At 41.7% G+C, this 18,354-nt stretch overlaps 1 protein-coding gene and 3 long non-coding RNA genes across 7 annotated transcripts; 1 reads left to right on the forward strand and 3 right to left on the reverse strand.

Moving 5' to 3' along the window:
* The first annotated feature begins 4,820 nt into the window (after positions 1-4,820).
* Positions 4,821-5,291, forward strand: LOC146723191 (uncharacterized). The gene has a single exon (XM_085482947.1). It carries the CDS (start codon positions 4,821-4,823, stop codon positions 5,289-5,291), a length of 471 nt encoding a protein of 156 aa, XP_085339073.1.
* A 5,306-nt stretch (positions 5,292-10,597) lies between these two features.
* Positions 10,598-11,854, reverse strand: LOC146723192 (uncharacterized). Its single transcript, XR_014924702.1, has 3 exons — positions 11,169-11,854; positions 10,928-11,043; positions 10,598-10,809 (listed from the first exon to the last, which is right to left on the reverse strand). It is a non-coding gene; the product is annotated as an uncharacterized LOC146723192 (long non-coding RNA).
* An 11-nt stretch (positions 11,855-11,865) lies between these two features.
* On the reverse strand, positions 11,866-14,329 carry LOC114929605 (uncharacterized). 4 transcript variants are annotated; one of them, XR_014924700.1, is made up of 5 exons: positions 14,215-14,329; positions 13,925-14,042; positions 13,569-13,665; positions 13,103-13,186; positions 11,866-12,164 (listed from the first exon to the last, which is right to left on the reverse strand). It is a non-coding gene; the product is annotated as an uncharacterized LOC114929605 (long non-coding RNA). The 4 variants fall into 4 exon arrangements; XR_014924699.1 differs by having other exon boundaries at positions 13,103-13,199; XR_014924698.1 differs by having other exon boundaries at positions 13,103-13,233.
* Positions 14,330-17,255: 2,926 nt separating this feature from the next.
* LOC146723193 (uncharacterized) lies at positions 17,256-18,344 on the reverse strand. Its single transcript, XR_014924703.1, has 3 exons — positions 18,185-18,344; positions 17,750-17,983; positions 17,256-17,627 (listed from the first exon to the last, which is right to left on the reverse strand). It is a non-coding gene; the product is annotated as an uncharacterized LOC146723193 (long non-coding RNA).
* Positions 18,345-18,354: the final 10 nt, after the last annotated feature.

The following is an 18,354-nucleotide window of genomic DNA, read 5'->3' on the forward strand; positions in this document are numbered from 1 at the left end:
AGTGGAAAAGGGCATCTATAGTCCTAATCCCTAAGGAAGGGAAACCTAGGGATTCGCCCTCGGCGTACAGGACCAATATGCCTGTTGGACGAGGCGGGAAAGATTCTGGAAAGAATCATCGCTGCCCGCCTCGTCCATCACCTGTCCCGGGATGGTCCAAACCTAGACGACAGACAGTACGGCTTTCGGGCCGGGCGGTCAACCGTTGACGCAATCTTGCGTGTCCGCTCCGTCTCGGAGGCCGTCGTGAGGGAAGGCGGGGTGTTGCTGGCAGTCTCTTTGGACATTTCAAATGCCTTCAACACCCTGCCTTGGCACCGGGTGGGGGATGCCCTGAAATATCACAGGATACCCCCCTACCTGGTGTCAGTCGTGTCGGACTACTTCCGGGACAGAATTCTGGTCTACGTAGACCAGAACGCCGAGGAGTGCAGGGTCGAGGTGTCGTGCGGGGTTCCACAGGGGTCAGTTCTAGGCCCCCTCATGTGGAACCTTGCCTACGACGTGACCCTGAGGACTGCCCTTCCCCCTGGCTGTGACGTCATCTGCTATGCAGATGACACGCTAATCATGGCCGGGGGGGACACTTGGGGGGAAGCAGTGGCGCGTGCGAATATTGCGGTGGCGCGTGTCGTGCGCACTATAGGAGGAATTGGGCTGAAGGTGGCGCCCCAGAAAACAGAGGCCGTCTTCTTCCATGACGGCTCTCATGGGGCGCCTCCTAAAGCCCAGATAATGGTGGGAAACACCCCAATAAAGGTGGGGACCCGAATTAAATACCTGGGTCTCCACCTGGATGGCAAGTGGGCCTTCGGCGAGCACTTCCGCCAGCTGACCCCAAGGGTAAACAAGGCAGCGATGGCTTTATGCCGCCTGCTGCCAAACCTCGGGGGACCTGACGGAAGGGTTCGCCGACTTTACGCCGAAACCATACATTCTATGGTTATGTACGGAGCCCCCGTATGGGCAGAAAAGGTAGAGGCCACCCGCAAACTCAGAGATGCGTTGCATCAGCTGCAAAGGCGGGTGGCCAACCGTATATGCCGGGGGTTCCGTACGGTAAGCTGGACGGCCGTGGGGGTACTCTCAGGAGTACCCCCTATAGAGTTATTAGCCCGCATGTACGCTGAAGTATACAGGCGTACACGCGGGCTACAGAGGCAGGGAAACGGCCGTCACAGCAGGTGTCCGGCGTACACTGAGGACCCACACCCGACGGCAATTAATAGAAAGCTGGTCCGGCATGTTGCAAAACCCGCAACTGCCGGGGCAGTAAACCGTCGGGGCCATCCGGCCCTGCCTGGAACAATGGCTAGGCAGGGTCAAGGGGGGTGTTACTTACCGAATGACACAGGTGCTCACCGGGCACGGATGCTTCGGTGAGTACCTGTGTCGCATCAAGAAGGAGCGCACGACACGCTGCCACCATTGCAGCGATAGGAGGGATACCGCCGGCCACACGCTCCAGGAGTGTGTGGCCTGGACGGAGGAGAGAGAAGATTTGAAGGCAGCAATTAGGGGGGGGGGGAGATCTCTCGCTGCCATCTCTAGTAAAGGAGATGGTGGCGAGAGAGGAGGTTTGGAAGGCGTTCTCCTCCTTCTGCGAGAGAGTTATGTCGCAGAAGGAGGAGGCAGAGAGAGAGAGAGGGAGAGGGCTGGGAGAGGCAACTCCCAGCCCTCGGACGAGGAGGAGGAAGACGAGGAGGAAGGGGACGGGCCCCCTCTTTTCCCGCCACCGGCGAGCTTGCTCGTTTGTGGTGGTGGGAATCGGGGAGGGCGCGCCCCCGATGGAAGCAGAGACGGTGGAAACGAGGACGAACACCCTCTTTTCCCGCCATCGGCGAGCTCGCTGGTTTGTGGTGGCGGGAATCGGGGGGGGGGCGCGCTCCTGGTGGAAATAGAGATGACAGGAGCGGGGACGGGCCCCCTCTTTTCCCGCCATCGGCGAGTTCGCTCGTCTGTGGTGGCGGGAATCGGGGGGGGGGGCTCGCCCCCAGCGATGCAGGAGGCAGTCGCGGAGGAGGGGGTGGGCCCTCTCTTTCCCCGCCGTTGGGGAGATCACTCTCCCGTGGTGGCGGGGGGCGGGGAGGGTCCGCCATTTTTACACCCGCGCCATATGACGCGGGATGAGGTTGCCGGGGGAGGGTCGGGGACAATTAAGTCCTCGGACTCCCCCCCTAAGACCTCTCGAGAATCGGGGGCGTGGGTGCGCCGCCTTGCCTAGGCGAGGTGGGCGCGGCCGCGCCCCCGAACGGGAAACCCCCCCGATTGCGGCCGAATCCTAACTCCCAAAGGGAGCGGAGGGAGCCGTAATCGGGGGGGACCGAGGGGAGGCCACGCGTCCTTTGGGGCGCCTGGGCCCCCCTCTATGACGGAGACGTGACGCGCGGGGCCCTCTCACCGGGAGCCACAAGGCACCGGTGGGAGGGCAACGCCGTCCACGGAGGGGGTTCCTCTCCTTCTGAGAGGAACCCTCTGGAGAGGGCCTCCGGGGCGAATGCCGAATCCCCATTCCCTTCGGGAGGGGGAGGGAGCACCGCTCCGGAGGCGGGGGGTGGCGGCTCGAGCGGGATACTCGAGCCGCGACCCCGCCTCCCAAACTCTTTGAGAGGGCGCGACGTGGGGTCGATACCGCCCTGTGTCGCAACCGCGAGGACCCCCGCACAATGCAATTCGCGGGGGGGGGAGAGTGTCGCCTTCTGGAGGTTGAAATGGACAACACCTCAGTGGCATCCACCTCGGCTCAAGTTCGGGGAAAAAGAAAGAAGACGGAACGGGACAGTGATACAGATGACCTGACCTCACAAATAATCAAAATCCCATGCGTTGACACGGACGAAGAATCGATTAATAAAAGGATCACGCGTGGTTCAATGGCGATCACTTGGAACATTATGAATGTGAACACGGACTCTGAACCGCAATCGCAGTCATGCTCCGAAGCGGAAATCAGGGGTGTTAGGAAACCTCCCAAGAAACCTGGGAGAAAGAAGAGAAGCGTGGACGAACCAACGATCGAACAACGGCTTCGTCCTCTCCCGGAAAATGTGGACAAGCTAAACATCGCCCCGGTCTCTCAAATAAGAGCGTCGGCCATTGAATGGCTAGATGACATTGAGATCATTAGGGCGAATAGCAACTATCAAGGTGCCCTTAGTGGTCAAATAAGAAAAAGAGTCGGTGTGATCAAAGAAATTCTTAAAGTCTTTGGCGAAAAAATCCAAGATGCCGGCGATCCTAGCTATCTAAGAAGAAGAAACACAGAGCTAGCCGCCGAACTAGCCTCATCAAAAAGAGAAACCGCCAAACTAAGACGCGATGTACAAGATCTTCAATATATAGTTGGCGATCTTAAAAGAGCAATAAAAGGAGGCCGAGCTACTGAGAAAGCTGAGAAGGCAACCTCCCCGATAGAGATTCCCTGCAAGAGCTCCAAATCCAAATCTAAATCCAAATCTAAGGAAAGGAAGGATACACCTACAAATTCCAGTGTAAATGCAGCTAACGTGCAATTTACAGATGTAGTCATGAGACCCCCACTTAAAAGTGTCTCAGTACCGATTCCGGCAGTAGAAAGAAGCTCATTGAGAGAGTATCATGATGTTGATGCGGAGTTGTCTCGTCGTATTGTAGAGCTGACCTCGAGGAAGAGGGAACTGAGACAATCTCTTAAAGAGCAGGAACAAAGTCCTGCTCCAGTAACCGTCCCAGTCCAGTCCTCACTAGGATTAGCAAATAAACCCAGGATAACCAGCAACATCCAGATCGTTGCTCCTAAAGGAAAGATGATGACCCAAAAGTCATTAGATTCACATATTAGCGAACCTATGGAGGTAGTTGGTCAGAATGAGGAGGTCTGGCAACAGGTCGAATCTAAAAAGACAAACGACAAAAAAAAAGAAGGATAAGCAGACCGCCCCCATCAATCAAAAGGTTGCTGCTGCTAAACTAAAGGAAGGCAACCACAACAAGAAAAGAAGACCCCCTAAAACAGCAGCTGTTGCGATAAAAGGAATAGCGGAGGGCTTCTCCTATGCAGCCGCTTTTAAGAAGCTTAGAGAAGAAATCTCTCTCGGTGATTTGCAGATTGACAAATCATCCATTAGACACACTGCAAACGGAGGCATTGTAATTGAAGTGCCTGGTAAAGATAAAGCTATCAGAGGCCTTAAAAGAGAAAGTTGCCGGAGTACTAGGTGAAACGGCAGTAGTTACAAGACCAGTCGTGAAAGGCGAAGTAAGAATAATCGGAATAGACGACTCGGTCGTCGCTGATGAAGTAGCTGATGTGATCGCCACAGCGGGAGATTGTAAATCTGACGAGGTCAAAGTTGGCATAATTCGACCCATGTCCAACGGATTATTTACAGTGTGGGCTCAGTGTCCTCTTGCGGCTGCTATTAAGGCAACCCAAAAGAACAAAATTAAGATTGGCTGGACGATAGCCCGAATAGAGCTCCTCAAAGCCAGACCGACCCAGTGTTATAAATGCTGGGGACACGGCCATCTAAGGAACAAATGTACATCTGTCGCTGACAGGAGCAAGACCTGCTTCAGATGCGGAGGAGAGAACCACCCTGCACTGAACTGTCAAAACCCGATCAGATGTATTCTATGTGTGGAGCAAGGGAAAGATCCCAACCACAGAGTTGGATCTAACCAATGCAAGGCAGATTTCAAAACGAACCCGAAGCCTGTCCCCGGCTCGTCTAACAAACTGGAACGGAGGCCGGTAGAAATAGAAACCGACAATGATATGTAAGATTCTGCAGTGTAATCTAGGAAGAGGATGGCAAGCCCAAAATCTGCTAGAACAGCACATGGCAGAGTTAAATGTCGCTGTTTGTGCAGTATCGGAACCTCGTAACGTTCCAAATAGTATTTTCTGGTATGGTAGTGGCAACAAATTGGCTGCAATTCACTGGAGACCGACAGGCATATTCCAAACCTGTTCCCTGGTCTATACGGCTAGAGATTTCGTAGTGGTGGAGCATGGGAATATTAACATCATATCATGCTATATTTCCCCAAACTGCTCTCGGGAAGATTTTCTTACCTTTCTTGATGAGCTCAGTGTGGCAATCAGAGTATTAGGCGGAAAAACCCTTATATGTGGAGACTTCAATGCGAAGTCCTCACATTGGGAATCGCGTTACACTGACCGAAGAGGAGAGCTGGTAGATGAGTGGGCTGCGGAACACGATCTGAGGCTGATCAACACGGGTAGACTCCCAACGTGCATCAGACCTCAAGGATGGATCAATCATCGACCTCTCTTGGTCAACTGCTGACATATGCAGCACTATCAATGATTGGCAAGTTATGCGTGATATCGAATCACTATCCGATCATGAATACATACAAATGACGATTGGCCGCACAGACGGAAGCACAGACAAGAGTCACAAAGACCTTAAGGCGCTAAGATATCCAAGATGGAATATCAAGAAGCTCGACATAGACAAATTCCGAGCTGCTCTGCTTTGGAACTGTCCCAAGGATAGTAATCAAGACCCAGAAGAATCAGCTGAACAAAAGGCAAGACGTATAGAACGTACGATTCATCAAGCCTGTGACGTTGGAACCAGTAGGGTCAAAAAACGCCCACCAAAAATGCAAACGTTCTGGTGGAACTCAGAAATCGAGAGCCATAGAAAGGCCTCGATAACGACACGAAGAGCCTGGTCTAAAGCCAAACAAAGCAAAAGACCCCTGGAAGAGACAGAATCTCTCAGAGCAGAGTATAGAGACGCCAGAAGGACTCTAAAACGCGAGATCAGCAAAGCCAAGTATCAAGCTTGGCAAGAATTAATTCAGACAATCGAAGACGACCCCTGGAGACTACCCTACAAGATTGTGCTGAATAGACTAAGAAGATCATCTCCAAGCCTAACCGAGACTCTAAATAAAGATGTAACCGAGACCCTCCTGGAGTCTCTATTCCCATGCGGCGTGGAATCCAACCCTGCAGAAATCTGGAGGAACTGGCAATGGAATGCAGGCGAAGAATGCCTCATAACTGGTCGAGAGGTTTTCGAGACTATCAAACGCAAAGCTGGTAGTAACACTGCTCCAGGCCCGGATGTGATCGTTACCAAAATTCTGGGAAAGCTTTCAGGAGAAATGATCTTCAATATTGTCGATTGTTTCAACACGTATCTCAAGGAAGGCGTCTTCCCTAACCGATGGAAACGAGCTATTCTAGTCCTAATACCTAAAGGTGGGAATGACACAATAGAGGAGATGCCTAGGGTTCGCCCGATATGCCTTCTAGATGAGCTAGGCAAAGTCTTTGAGAAGATAATCGTGGACCGGCTTTACCGTTGGATGAAAGAAAACCCTAGACACCAACTCTCGGAAGACCAATTTGGCTTCAAAGAAGGAAGATCAACGTGTGATGCTTTAGGAAGAGTACAGTCAGCTATCGAAGAGGCAATTGATCAAGGCGGTGTAGTTATCGCGATAAGTCTCGATATCAGCAATGCCTTCAATTCGCTTCCATGGCCTGCTATCAGAGAAGCCCTGAAACAAAAATGCTTTCCGGAATATTTACGACGTATTATCGACAGTTACCTTTATCAGAGAGCCGTCGAATTCATAGATAGACAAGGAAAAACCGTCACTAAACCAATGACGGCTGGAGTACCTCAGGGCTCGGTGTTAGGCCCTACCCTATGGAATATAGGATATGACAGCGTTCTCCAAGAAGGGTGCGAGTACGGATGTCGTATCGTCTGCTACGCGGACGATACCCTTATCCTCGCTACTGCTGACACGATCTCTACAGCTATCGCTAGAGCAAACACACAGACGGCATTAATTCTCAACAGGATAAATCGACTTGGATTAACGGTCTCAGTAAACAAAACTGAGGCAGTAACGTTCCATGGCAGGAAAAAGCCTGTCCAACAACCATGTGTTACAATTGGTAATAAGATCATCCCTACCAAAACATCAATGAAGTACCTAGGCATTATTCTCAATAGCAGGATGTCATTTAAAGATCATTTCGAGTACGTAGAGACGAAAGTATCCAAAGTAACTAGAGCTCTGGGCAGACTCATGCCTAACTTGCGTGGTCCTAAAGAGGCCAAGAGAAGACTCTACGCTAATGTGATAACATCTATAATCTTATACGGTGCACCAATATGGTGCGACGCTTTAATCACGGCAAGGCGTAATCGAGAAAAACTCGATAGGCTGATGAAAATCACCAATCTGAGAGTGATTTCAGCGTACAGGACGGTTTCTTTGGACGCGGCGTCACTCCTAGCGAGAATACCACCCCTCCATCTCATGGCAGCAATGAGGAAACGAGTCTACACAAGAACCTTAGACTTGAAATCTCAAGGTGACTGGTGCCTAGCAGCAGCCCAAGAGATCAGAGCATCCGAAGCACTGATCACTAGACGACAATGGGAGATATACCTCCAAAGACCCATGATAGCTGGTGTACGCACCAGAGATGCCGTCCTGCCTAGTTTCATCGCATGGTTGGACAGAAGACACGGAGGAATGACCTTCCATCTGACCCAACTATTAACGGGTCATGGTTGTTTTGCTTCCTATCTGTATAGAATAGGAAAGATAGGCTCGCCAGTATGCGAACACTGTCCCGAGAATAAGGTGGATACTGCTGAACACACCCTGCAAGAATGCAAGGCGTGGGACACAGAGAGGGAAGCCCTAAGGACCATCATCGGCAACGATCTGAGTCTGGATTCAGTAGTGAAGGCCATCACTCTAGAAAAGACAGCCTGGGGAGCAATGACTCAATTCTCCGAGTCAGTTATGCTCACCAAGGAAAATCGAGAAAGGGAAAGACAAGCGCATGAGGCGCTAATCCCACCCGAATCCGACGAGGAAGAAGAGGCCGACACTTCCAGAGCATCGTCACAATAAGGAAGTGGCACATAGAGATGACTCAACTATAATATAGGTTAAGTGTAGCTTAAGACGAAAAAGATCACATGTAAATATGTAGATTTTGTGGAAGCGATCTAGGATAATAAGTGTATGTATGGGTGTGTCGTGTGCGTGTGTGTGCGTGGGTATGTGTGGGTATGTGTGTGCGTGCGTGGGTGTGTGTGTATGTGTATGGGTATGTGCGAACCTAGATACGCCTCTAAATGGACTGCAGAAGTGCGCCATCTCTGATAGCGGTGACGCATAGTCTGCGGATGACTCAGGGAAGTGCACAATGCTAACAATAAATGTAGTAAATGTGCAATAATATATAGGTACATAATTGTAAATATGTAAATAGACTCTTATGTAGATTAGTCATTGGAAACACATTTCCTGCATGCGTGATATAAGTGTGCGAATGTTCACCCTTAGAGTGTGGATTCGTGTACGAGTGTGCAGGTGGTGTGTGAATGAATGGATGGATACACCTAAGAATGAATGCACATGTGTGTATGATGATATATACACATGCGTAACAGAGAGAATGCCGAAGGAAGATATCGCAGAAATGCGAAGCTGGGTTGGGCCCGGGAAAATAATGCCGACAGCAGTTCTCCCGGACTCAACATAGACCAGGAAGGAGGAATGCCTTCTGGTCAAGGGCAGGGGTTTAGTGGGTAAGGCCGGTCGCGACCTGTCCGTCACGCGTGGGGGATCGGAGGCTAGCTCCGACCAACCACGCGGGACGCGGGGTTACGACCGGAGGAGTCACTACATAACCGTATGGGGACGGCCCCATCGGTATCCGTAAGATGGATTCCCCTGCCTAGCGCCGTATCGCTAAATCAAAAAAAAAAAAAAAAGGTTGTTGTCCGTCGAGAGACTATCTTCTCGGTGCACTTGCACTGAGTACGCTCCGTACAGTAGTACGTATAAAAGTGGTTCTAAGTGCATTCTGAGTGCAAAAAACATTACTGGATTATTGTTTGTGGTGCCAAGATTAATGGCAAATGGAGGCAAGTCGCTTAAACAATTAGTTTGTTTAAAATAAGCCTCTAAAGTATTCACACGTGCTCTGCTTGTCTGGTGATTTTTGACAGGTAGTTAAACACTTGACATGTGACTTAAAAGTGCATTTGAACTGGTCTTTTGTATTGCCAGATTGTTTGTTGTATTGAACTTGATCATATATATAAATCTTAGACATTTATATAACCTATTTTAGATCAAATAAGTGAAATTGTGTTGAGGCTATCTATGTCTCTCTCGCACTAATAGACTTATGTCAGAAATACATATTCTGGCCTTTAGACAATTACTACATGTGGGAAAATATTTTTAATATATTTTTACTAACATTAAGTAGTGCCTGTGAAAGTTTGCAGTGACAGAATTGTTTAATTCTGTTAAAAACAATAGTTTTCATCTCTGACTGTCGCTGTCTCTCTCGCTCCAATGGATCTGGAGTAAAAGTTTATATTCACGGTGTTATATACTTTTCTCACGTGGGAATATATTTTTAATGTATTTCTATGCCTATTTGTTAGCTTGTGTAAAAACTCTGACAGTGAAAACTCTTTAGTTTATTTATAAAAGGCAGTTACAATCTCAGATTATCGTTATCTTTGTCCCACTTGGGGCAAACCTGTCAAACATCTTTGGGGCCTCCAACAATTTGACCTTGTATTTCTACGGTAAAGTGAACATTTTATATGAGCTCTTTATAATTGTAAGAAGTTATCTAGTGACTGAGAATTGCTGAAATTATCTCAATTATTGTTAAATTCACTTTATAAAATCAGTAAATATTCTCTCTAGATTAATGCGCTCGCGTGTTCAACTGTGTGTTGGCTACATTGCCTCTACAGTTGTTGGCGGCATATCATTGGCCTGGTTACTTATGGCTATAATCATTTGAAATGCGCTATTTTAAATTGATAATTAGTGATATTAACATTTTTTCTCTGACTTATAAACACTGAAATTATAGTCATACTAACTGAGTTTATGTATAAACTGTCATTTGTTAAATTTGACTTAATTTGATGATATTATAAAATCAACACGTGGCGTTGAAGTTATACGGCGCATATGTTCTGCGCAGTGCGCGCGTGCTCAGGTGAATTGGCAGCTTGCTTGCTGCCTGCTGGCAATCTATAATTGGCTGACGCTGTTAAACCGCGTATTTTCAAGTCATATATTAAATGATTTATTAAATACTATTAATAAAATTAGACTTCGGACAGTTATTGATTAATAAATAATCAACTTTGGTTGATTGAATCGTTAAATAATAATTTAATAATAAGCTATATGAATATTGAACATGATATTGAATAATTAAGTTCTACACAGTGATTTAATTAATTAAATAATAAATATTGAGTTACTAAATAGCAGCCCTATAAACTAAATAAACAGTGTATGTAATAATAATTAACTAAGTGTTATTATATAGTGTTTTAACTAACTAATTGATAAACACTTAAATATAGATAGTATTTAATTGAATCGTGTTGAATTATAAAAAAAATTCATTGAAATTGCCTATTCTAACTAAGTTTGATAGATGTTGCAATTTAATAAACTTCGGATATCTATTAGGTAATAAACTATTAATATAGATAAATTAAGACGTTATAACTTTATGAACGCAATAAGCAGGAAACACAATATAAAGTACTAAGTGTTAACATATAGTGTCTTTACTCAACTGATTGACAATAATAGAATATACATAAGTTAGACTGAATTGAGAAATTTACTGTAATTATCGATATATATTGTATAAATTAGACAGGGTATGAGTGCTCCTTTTATTTCATACACTATCATTGTGGTGAGCTGTTTGTACTTTGCTGCTGTACTCTCGCTGTGTGAAGAAGTAACTGCTTCTTTCATCTGTAATAGATGAGAATAAACCTTAGTATTGATTCTGGTTTTATTACTAAATCAAATATTGATTCTACATACTTGAGTAAAATAGGCTGGTATTGGTGTCAATATTTAATAGACTTACGAATATTGCTACATGTTCTTCTATATGTAATGTGTGCACTGCCATTGATATAACATCTTAGTGCCCTCTTTTTATATGGATGTTTTCATTAAACTACGTCTGACTGCCTCTCTTATCTGTAATAATAAGCAGAAATCTAATATTAGTTTAGTGCTTGTTACTAAATTTTTGACGAAGAGGAATATATATATATATACATATTTTGTGTAATTTTTAATGATTGTGAACTTGTTATACTTACGCATTTGGATGTGCTTATTGTAGCTGAGCAATTCTTGACTTTAAAATTATCTTGAGAAGATTGTTTATACAATAATTGAAGAAGAATCCTTATTCATGGGGTGTCAGAGTTGCTAGTGGATGGCTGCATTGCATAATTTATCCTCTTCATGTATTCTGCGAAATATACAAATTCTTATAAGAATTGTATTGATACATGGAAATGCTTGTATCCTGATGACTGTTTGTATTCTTAAGATAGGAACATAGTGAATAGCGATTTGCATAAGCATTCATCATAAATTATAGTTCTATAGACTTAGATATGTCTTCATATATGTACTCTGAATAAATGATCTATATTTAGATTATTTAGTGAGTAATTTAGTTCTAATTTACAAGATAAGTAAAGCTTTTCTATTGAAGCAAGTGATCTATGAAATCTGGATTATTTGCAAGTGACATCTTATAAATGCAATAAGATATTTGCATAAGTATTATATAGTGGTTGGCTATTAGCTAATTCTACACAAGACTGTGATTGTAGTATAATATACTTTCTATATACTTTTTATGTTTTTTGAGATATTAATAAATAAACTAATATTGGGTCTCAAAATATATGAATCTTTAATTGATTAGCTGCTTTACTTGATATACCGTGAAAAGGTAGTTAACTAGTTACATTTTAAATAAAATTAATATCCTTTGTAATTGTAACTTGTGATATACTGAGAATTTAGTATTACGTTACTAAATTAACTAAAAACTATTATACTAGTGTGTAAGTTGTAACTCATTTAGTGACAATAATTACAATTGACATATAAAATATATGATATTCAATGTGTGCAAATTAATTATAAAATAGTGATATATAATTGAGTGGATATATCATCCCTTTGACGCTGCAACACGGCCTCATCAACCCGATCTTCCTCGGAGGGACTGTGGTGTATGAAGCCTCTTGGAAACTGCTGGTGGTCCATGTGAAACAATTTATTACCATCCTGATGACCTGCAAAAGATAAGTGGATTATGTGTGTTTTGTGCGGTCGTTTTTAAGTTTGTATATGGGCACACGGAGTTACTTAAGGATAATTCTATAGACCCATAATGACCATATAATTGACTTGATATAAAACATTTATCATACGTAGACAGCCAAAAAGAAATATGTGACGTGATAAATTCATAAATAATCAGTAAAACTAAACTTTTTTACTTAATAATAACAATATAGACTTAAGTTACGTAACTTTACATTATATTAAATATTAATAGTTATTAGCTGTTTCTATAATAGCATTGGCTAGTAATGCTCAGAGTTTATAATTTTTCTCAATTGATTTACATAAGTGGAACAATTACTTATTGTGCGTTAAGCTGAGTTAAAAGTGCTAATGATAAACGGTCCTTATTAAATTGCATTAATTTTTTGCATAAATATTAAATACTAATCATCTAACGATATAAACTTTAAACATTTTGGTTATCATTAATAATAATTCGAAGTAGTTTGTTTTGAAGTAATAAACCTATTAGGAGCAATGATACACTCATTATACACAATATTCATTTAGTTGATTGTTTAATTAAAAACTTAACGTAGTAATGTGAAATATGTGAGAAATCTAGTATATGAACAATTATTAAAGGATGTCTTATTAAATAGTAATTATATGTGCTGAAATTATAAGTTGATTATCTACAAAACTCTATAATATCAAAACTTATAAACAAAATAAGTGCTGAGTAAATAGTATTATATATATCGTGCAAATTTATATAACTAAAACTTTACATCATGGGTAACATAAACTTTAAATTTCAAACAAATACTCAATTGTTGCTTATAGTAGTCTAAAACTAATATTTTTGAGGATATTTATTGCATACTATATAGGACGATCTAATCATCTTGCAAGTGATCATTAATAAATGTTAGATTCTTACATTACATTATTGGTGCATACGATGTGCTAGGTGTGTGATTTTTCTTCATCTGTATCCATACGTCAATACTCAGCTTTATGAGATCTATTTGAGTCAACTGGTGGCACTTTATATATTTTTGACTGTTGTTTCTTAGTGTTAACATAAAATATAAGTATTTAGCAAGTGACATTCTATAAACAATTTGCATAACATATCAAGTAGTCATATATAATGCAGTTTTACCTTGCAATAATAGTGAATAGATATAAAATAAAAACTTAAATAAAAATCATTCTAAGTGCGTGAACTAAAGTAATATATGCCATGATAAATAGAATTTTATATAATTACATATTAACGAATATTAGAGTTCATTATTTAAATTTGAATATTTAAATTGACATTAAAATAACCAAGTCATCTGGTCTTAAATAATATAATAATAAGACAATTTCAACTATTAAATTGATACTGAAATACTTACATTACTGAACATACTGAATTTGGATAAATAATACTTTCTCCGCAGCTAGTCCTGCGTCATAGTATTTTTATCCGGTGACAACTTTGATATCTGGTGACTTTAATAGCATTTATGGGCTGATGTATGTGTATCTGAAACATACAAATATAATAAATGATTTATTTAATAATAAATTAATATATGATAAAGTTATGAGACTGTATGTGTCACCAACCGCCACAAGTTATTCAAGTGACAACTAGATATAAAATTAATTGACTCACAGTGAATTGACACTTTTTTATTAAAAACTCTATATTGCCTAGAATATATATTTGATTATATGAGGACTTATAAGTGTACCATTAATGACTAACCTTGATGTTTGGTGATGTGACGGTGTGTGATGATGTCCTCTTGAAGGTTATGCGTACTGTCCATTTCACGTGGATAGTGTGTTTTCCTTATTACTGTATTGCTGATACGCGATGGACCCTCGGGGAATACATTTTACAACAACGTTAATACAATAAGGATTAACTAAATTTGATATAGCATGCATATGCTGCATAGTTTGAATCTTAACTATTATCTTTATTAGTATAGACAATTAAATGATATTACCTCGCATTGCACCTATTAGGTGCTTCTGTGACAATATAATTACCCAAAAGTGCATCCTTGGGGTTACTGCATTGCCGAAGTGACTCTGTAGTATTGAGGTTATAAACTCTCTCCCGAGTGATATTCCTCTCTCGGGAATACAAACGCGGCAAACGGACATCGACGCGCCATCTACCGTATCGCGCCGTATCCAAGTTATTGAATAGTCATTGATCATGATATAGATGGGTAACTCAATGTACCTTATGTATTTTTGTCCAAGTTACTAGATCTAGGGGAAAATCACTAAATCTTATATTTTTGCGTTTTTCTTGATATATAAGTGATTTTTAATACTAAAACAATATTTTATTGTGTAACTGATCAGATTCTATTAAAATAATTGCATTTTATGTATATTTTGCTAAATCCAACTTATATATATATATATATGATGTCTATAAGAATGTGTAGAGATGATATTAAATGCTTTATTATGCTAATACAAGTCCCCAAATCTAGGGGAATATGAGATATGGACAATTATAAGACTTCTCTACATTTATTGGATAATTCCGAGTTTTTCTCTTTCTTATCCTGTGCTAAGGTATTAGTTGCACATAAAGACACTACTAGTGGATAACTGGACAATCCTTATTAACTTAACAATACTTAGTGCATATTTTGTATTGTTATATATGAAAGTTATGTGCATTACATCGTTGGTTTTTGCTGCACTTTGATTATTCAATTTGGAACTGCATAGACTATTAAATATTAACGGCGTGACTGCTGTGGCTTCTCCTCCTCAATTAACTTTGAGGAATGGTAGATGGCTATTTTCCTCGCGCCTTAATAAATAAATAAATAAACATTAATTCCCTATATATCAAAACTATTGTGTTGATAATACTGCGCGGATCCCTGATGTTGTTTAAGCAACATTAAGGGAATCTCTGTAGTACTTGCTATGCTGTTTGTTAAACATAATGTATTGAATCTGATTTACTAATTATAAATGTTCGTATGTCTATAAACAATATGGAGTCAGTTGATAAAATAATAGCGCAAATGCATGAAGCTCAACTCACACCTACTATGATCCTGGGATGTGCAATAAACTCAATTATTAGGTTGCGTAACATTAACTTACCAAATCGGACAGAACTTTATGAAGAACTGAACAATGTGGAAGCCTGCATTAAGAGTAAAGGTCATAAGATGTTTTGTGCTCGATCTTATTTGATGGGCAAGATTGCAAGATATGAATCCCTTATTAAGGATATAAATGTGGATAGCATTGTAAGAGTTAATTCTCCGCCGACTACTGAAAAAATAGAAATAAACCTAAGTAGGTTAATCAACAACTCATCTGGATCGTATGGAGCGGCTTCTGGGAATCACTCAATTGTGAAGGCTATGGAGTCGCAACTTACTGACATTGGGAGAATGTTGGAGATGGATAGAACTGAGGATGCTTTAATTCTTATTGGTCAGTCGATAAACAATAGGAAGACTGAGTTAGAGAAATTAGGTGAAGATTTTCTCTCGATTTCGTGCTCTATAACTAGTTCTGATGGCAAGAACACTCTGGATGGATCTAATTTAAGACAACCCGGCAAATCTATGGACAATGATCATAAGGGAAGGACACTCTTGGAAAAACCAAACTCTTTATATACAAACATAGCTAGTACAACTGATAAAGATTTAGATTTATTGTCGCAGGAGGTTATCGGAGCCTCCAGCGATCGGCATGATGGAGTTGTTGTCCCCGGCTCTGTCATGTCGTCATCAATCGAGGGGCTGACCTGTTCGTTGCCGTCGGGCGAGCAGGCCAATATGACTACCGCGGATAATAGTGGACCTTGTGAGATGGTCTGCAAACAAGTGGAGACTATTATGGCAGACAGTGAGGCGCCGAGTAACTTGCCTGAATGCAGTGAGCCAATAGGAGGTCCGCCTGAAGTTGGTAGAGTTAGCTCGAATACGCCTTCTGTCGAGTTTATTGGAGACGTAACACCTGCAGAACAAACAGCCAAGCGCAAGGCTGATGAATCTCCGGAGAATGACATGATCATCCCAGCTAGTAGGAATCGTAAGGTGCGCGTAATTAACAGCTCTGACGAGCAGGACTCTGCTGAAGAAGCAACAGAAAATGCTGAGCCTATTGCTGGCCCAAGTAAAGAGCGAATATTGAGCTCCCCTTCCTATGGTAGAGTTAGGGTTCTTCGCAGATATAAAAGTAACAATAAAGTAAGACGCAGTGGAAGAATTGCTGCTGCGGAGGATAAAGATGTCTCAACTAGATCTAGTCCTGTAGTAATTTCAGATGATGATGCTGCAGATGAGGCTGCATCTGATCTGTCTGACGAGCGGAGCGTTGAGACCTCTAAGAAGACGTCAAGATCCAAGAAAAAGAATTCTCCGTCTGCGAAGTCGAGACTGAGGAAAAGAACAGGCTATGAGCCTGATCTGGATGTTTTTGTCTCAGCTATCTCGTGTGATTCTGATGTCTCCAACAGGATCAGTAAGGAGGAGTTGTTACGCATGAGCAATGCTGAGGTTGCCTCTTATGGTCTGTCATTGGTCAAGCAAACGGACATTTTGCGGACCAATAGTAAGAATCTCTCTGGTCAATACAATGGTCGTTGGAGGAAATATATGGTACAACTAGAAGATGTCGTCCGTGCATACAGTGAAAAGACACAGGAACAAGGTGATATAGTACATCTGAGAAAACGGAACCAGGAACTAGAGGAGGAGATCAACGAGATTCGCAAGCGTGAGGAAAACACGCAGAAGAAATTAACTAGCCTGCAAAGTGCAATGGAGGCAATGCAGAAAGAGATGAAACAAATTAGGGAAGAGCGTAGTGAAGCCCTAAAACCTCAAAAGGTATCTAAAGCTAGGTTGCCTGTGGAGGAACAAAGAGACATTGAGTCTGTAGCATTCATCATCCACACCTTTCATTTACACTCTACACTTTTATTACACCTTACACTTTTCACTGCACTTTTACACTTTTTTACATCTTTATACATTTGTAATAACTTCAATTCATTAATATACATAATGTTTTTAAGAAAAATATATATTTCCATAACAACACATTCATTCATTTATTTGTTACATATTAATTCTTTTTGTTCTTTCGCTTTATACTTTCAATGAATAAACATTACTTTTTCAAAGATCTGGTGAATTTATTTATAAGTCGCTACATTTTTGGTGACCCCGACGTGATATTAAAGCCGACGTGATATTAAAGCCGACGTGATATTAAAGCCGACGCATTTTAAAGGCTGATGCGGAATAAGTGCCAAGTGATCGTCGTATTTGAAGTCTGCGAAATATTATCATCGCTTGGAAGAATTGCTGGATATTCTGATTTTAAGAGATTCATTCTTCGGATCTTTGAAACATCAGAGGCGGATTAGTCCTTCACGGAAATTCTCAAATCATTTTATCGGATTCCTGGAACAAGAGGAAAATGCCAATCGATAGATCACCAGTTAGACCCTGTTCGGATACACAGATTGATATGGATTTGGCGAGCGGATCAAATCAGGTTGGATCAGAAAATATTAATATTTTACCTTCTCAAACTGGACATCAGGTGAGTGATCCTATGTTACAAATTCACTCAAATGAGTTTCGTTTATTAAAACTACCGACTTTCTGGCATAAACAACCTAAACTCTGGTTTGCTTCTATTGAAAGTGAGTTTACGGTTTATCGAATTCGATCAGATGATATTAAATATAGTTCTGTCATTCGTCATCTTGATGAACAAGCCTTAGTAAACATATCTGAAGTCATTGAAAATCCACCTAAAACAGATAAATATAATTATTTAAAGAAAATATTAATAAATCGCTTTACGGATTCAGAGGAAAAACGTTTGAGACAAATATTAGCTGGAATTGAACTTAATGATAAAAAGCCTTCGGAATTACTTCGAGAAATTCGTCATTTGTCTGGAGGATCTTTAGCAGATAGTGTTTTGCAAATGATTTGGCTTCAACGCTTACCACATAGAATTCAAACGACTTTAGCCGTAGTAGAGGATGTTCCTCTTGTTAAACTTGCGGAATTAGCCGATAAAATTGCTGATCGGGACGGCGGTTTGCAAGTCGCGGAAGTTTCCAATAATACAAGTAATAAATCTTCGGATTTCGCGGATTTGCTACGAAGAATCGAA

This window comes from Nylanderia fulva, unplaced genomic scaffold (assembly GCF_048542155.1).
Source record: "Nylanderia fulva isolate GAGA-0341 unplaced genomic scaffold, ASM4854215v1 Scaffold220, whole genome shotgun sequence".
In the NCBI taxonomy this organism is placed as follows: domain Eukaryota; kingdom Metazoa; phylum Arthropoda; class Insecta; order Hymenoptera; family Formicidae; genus Nylanderia; species Nylanderia fulva.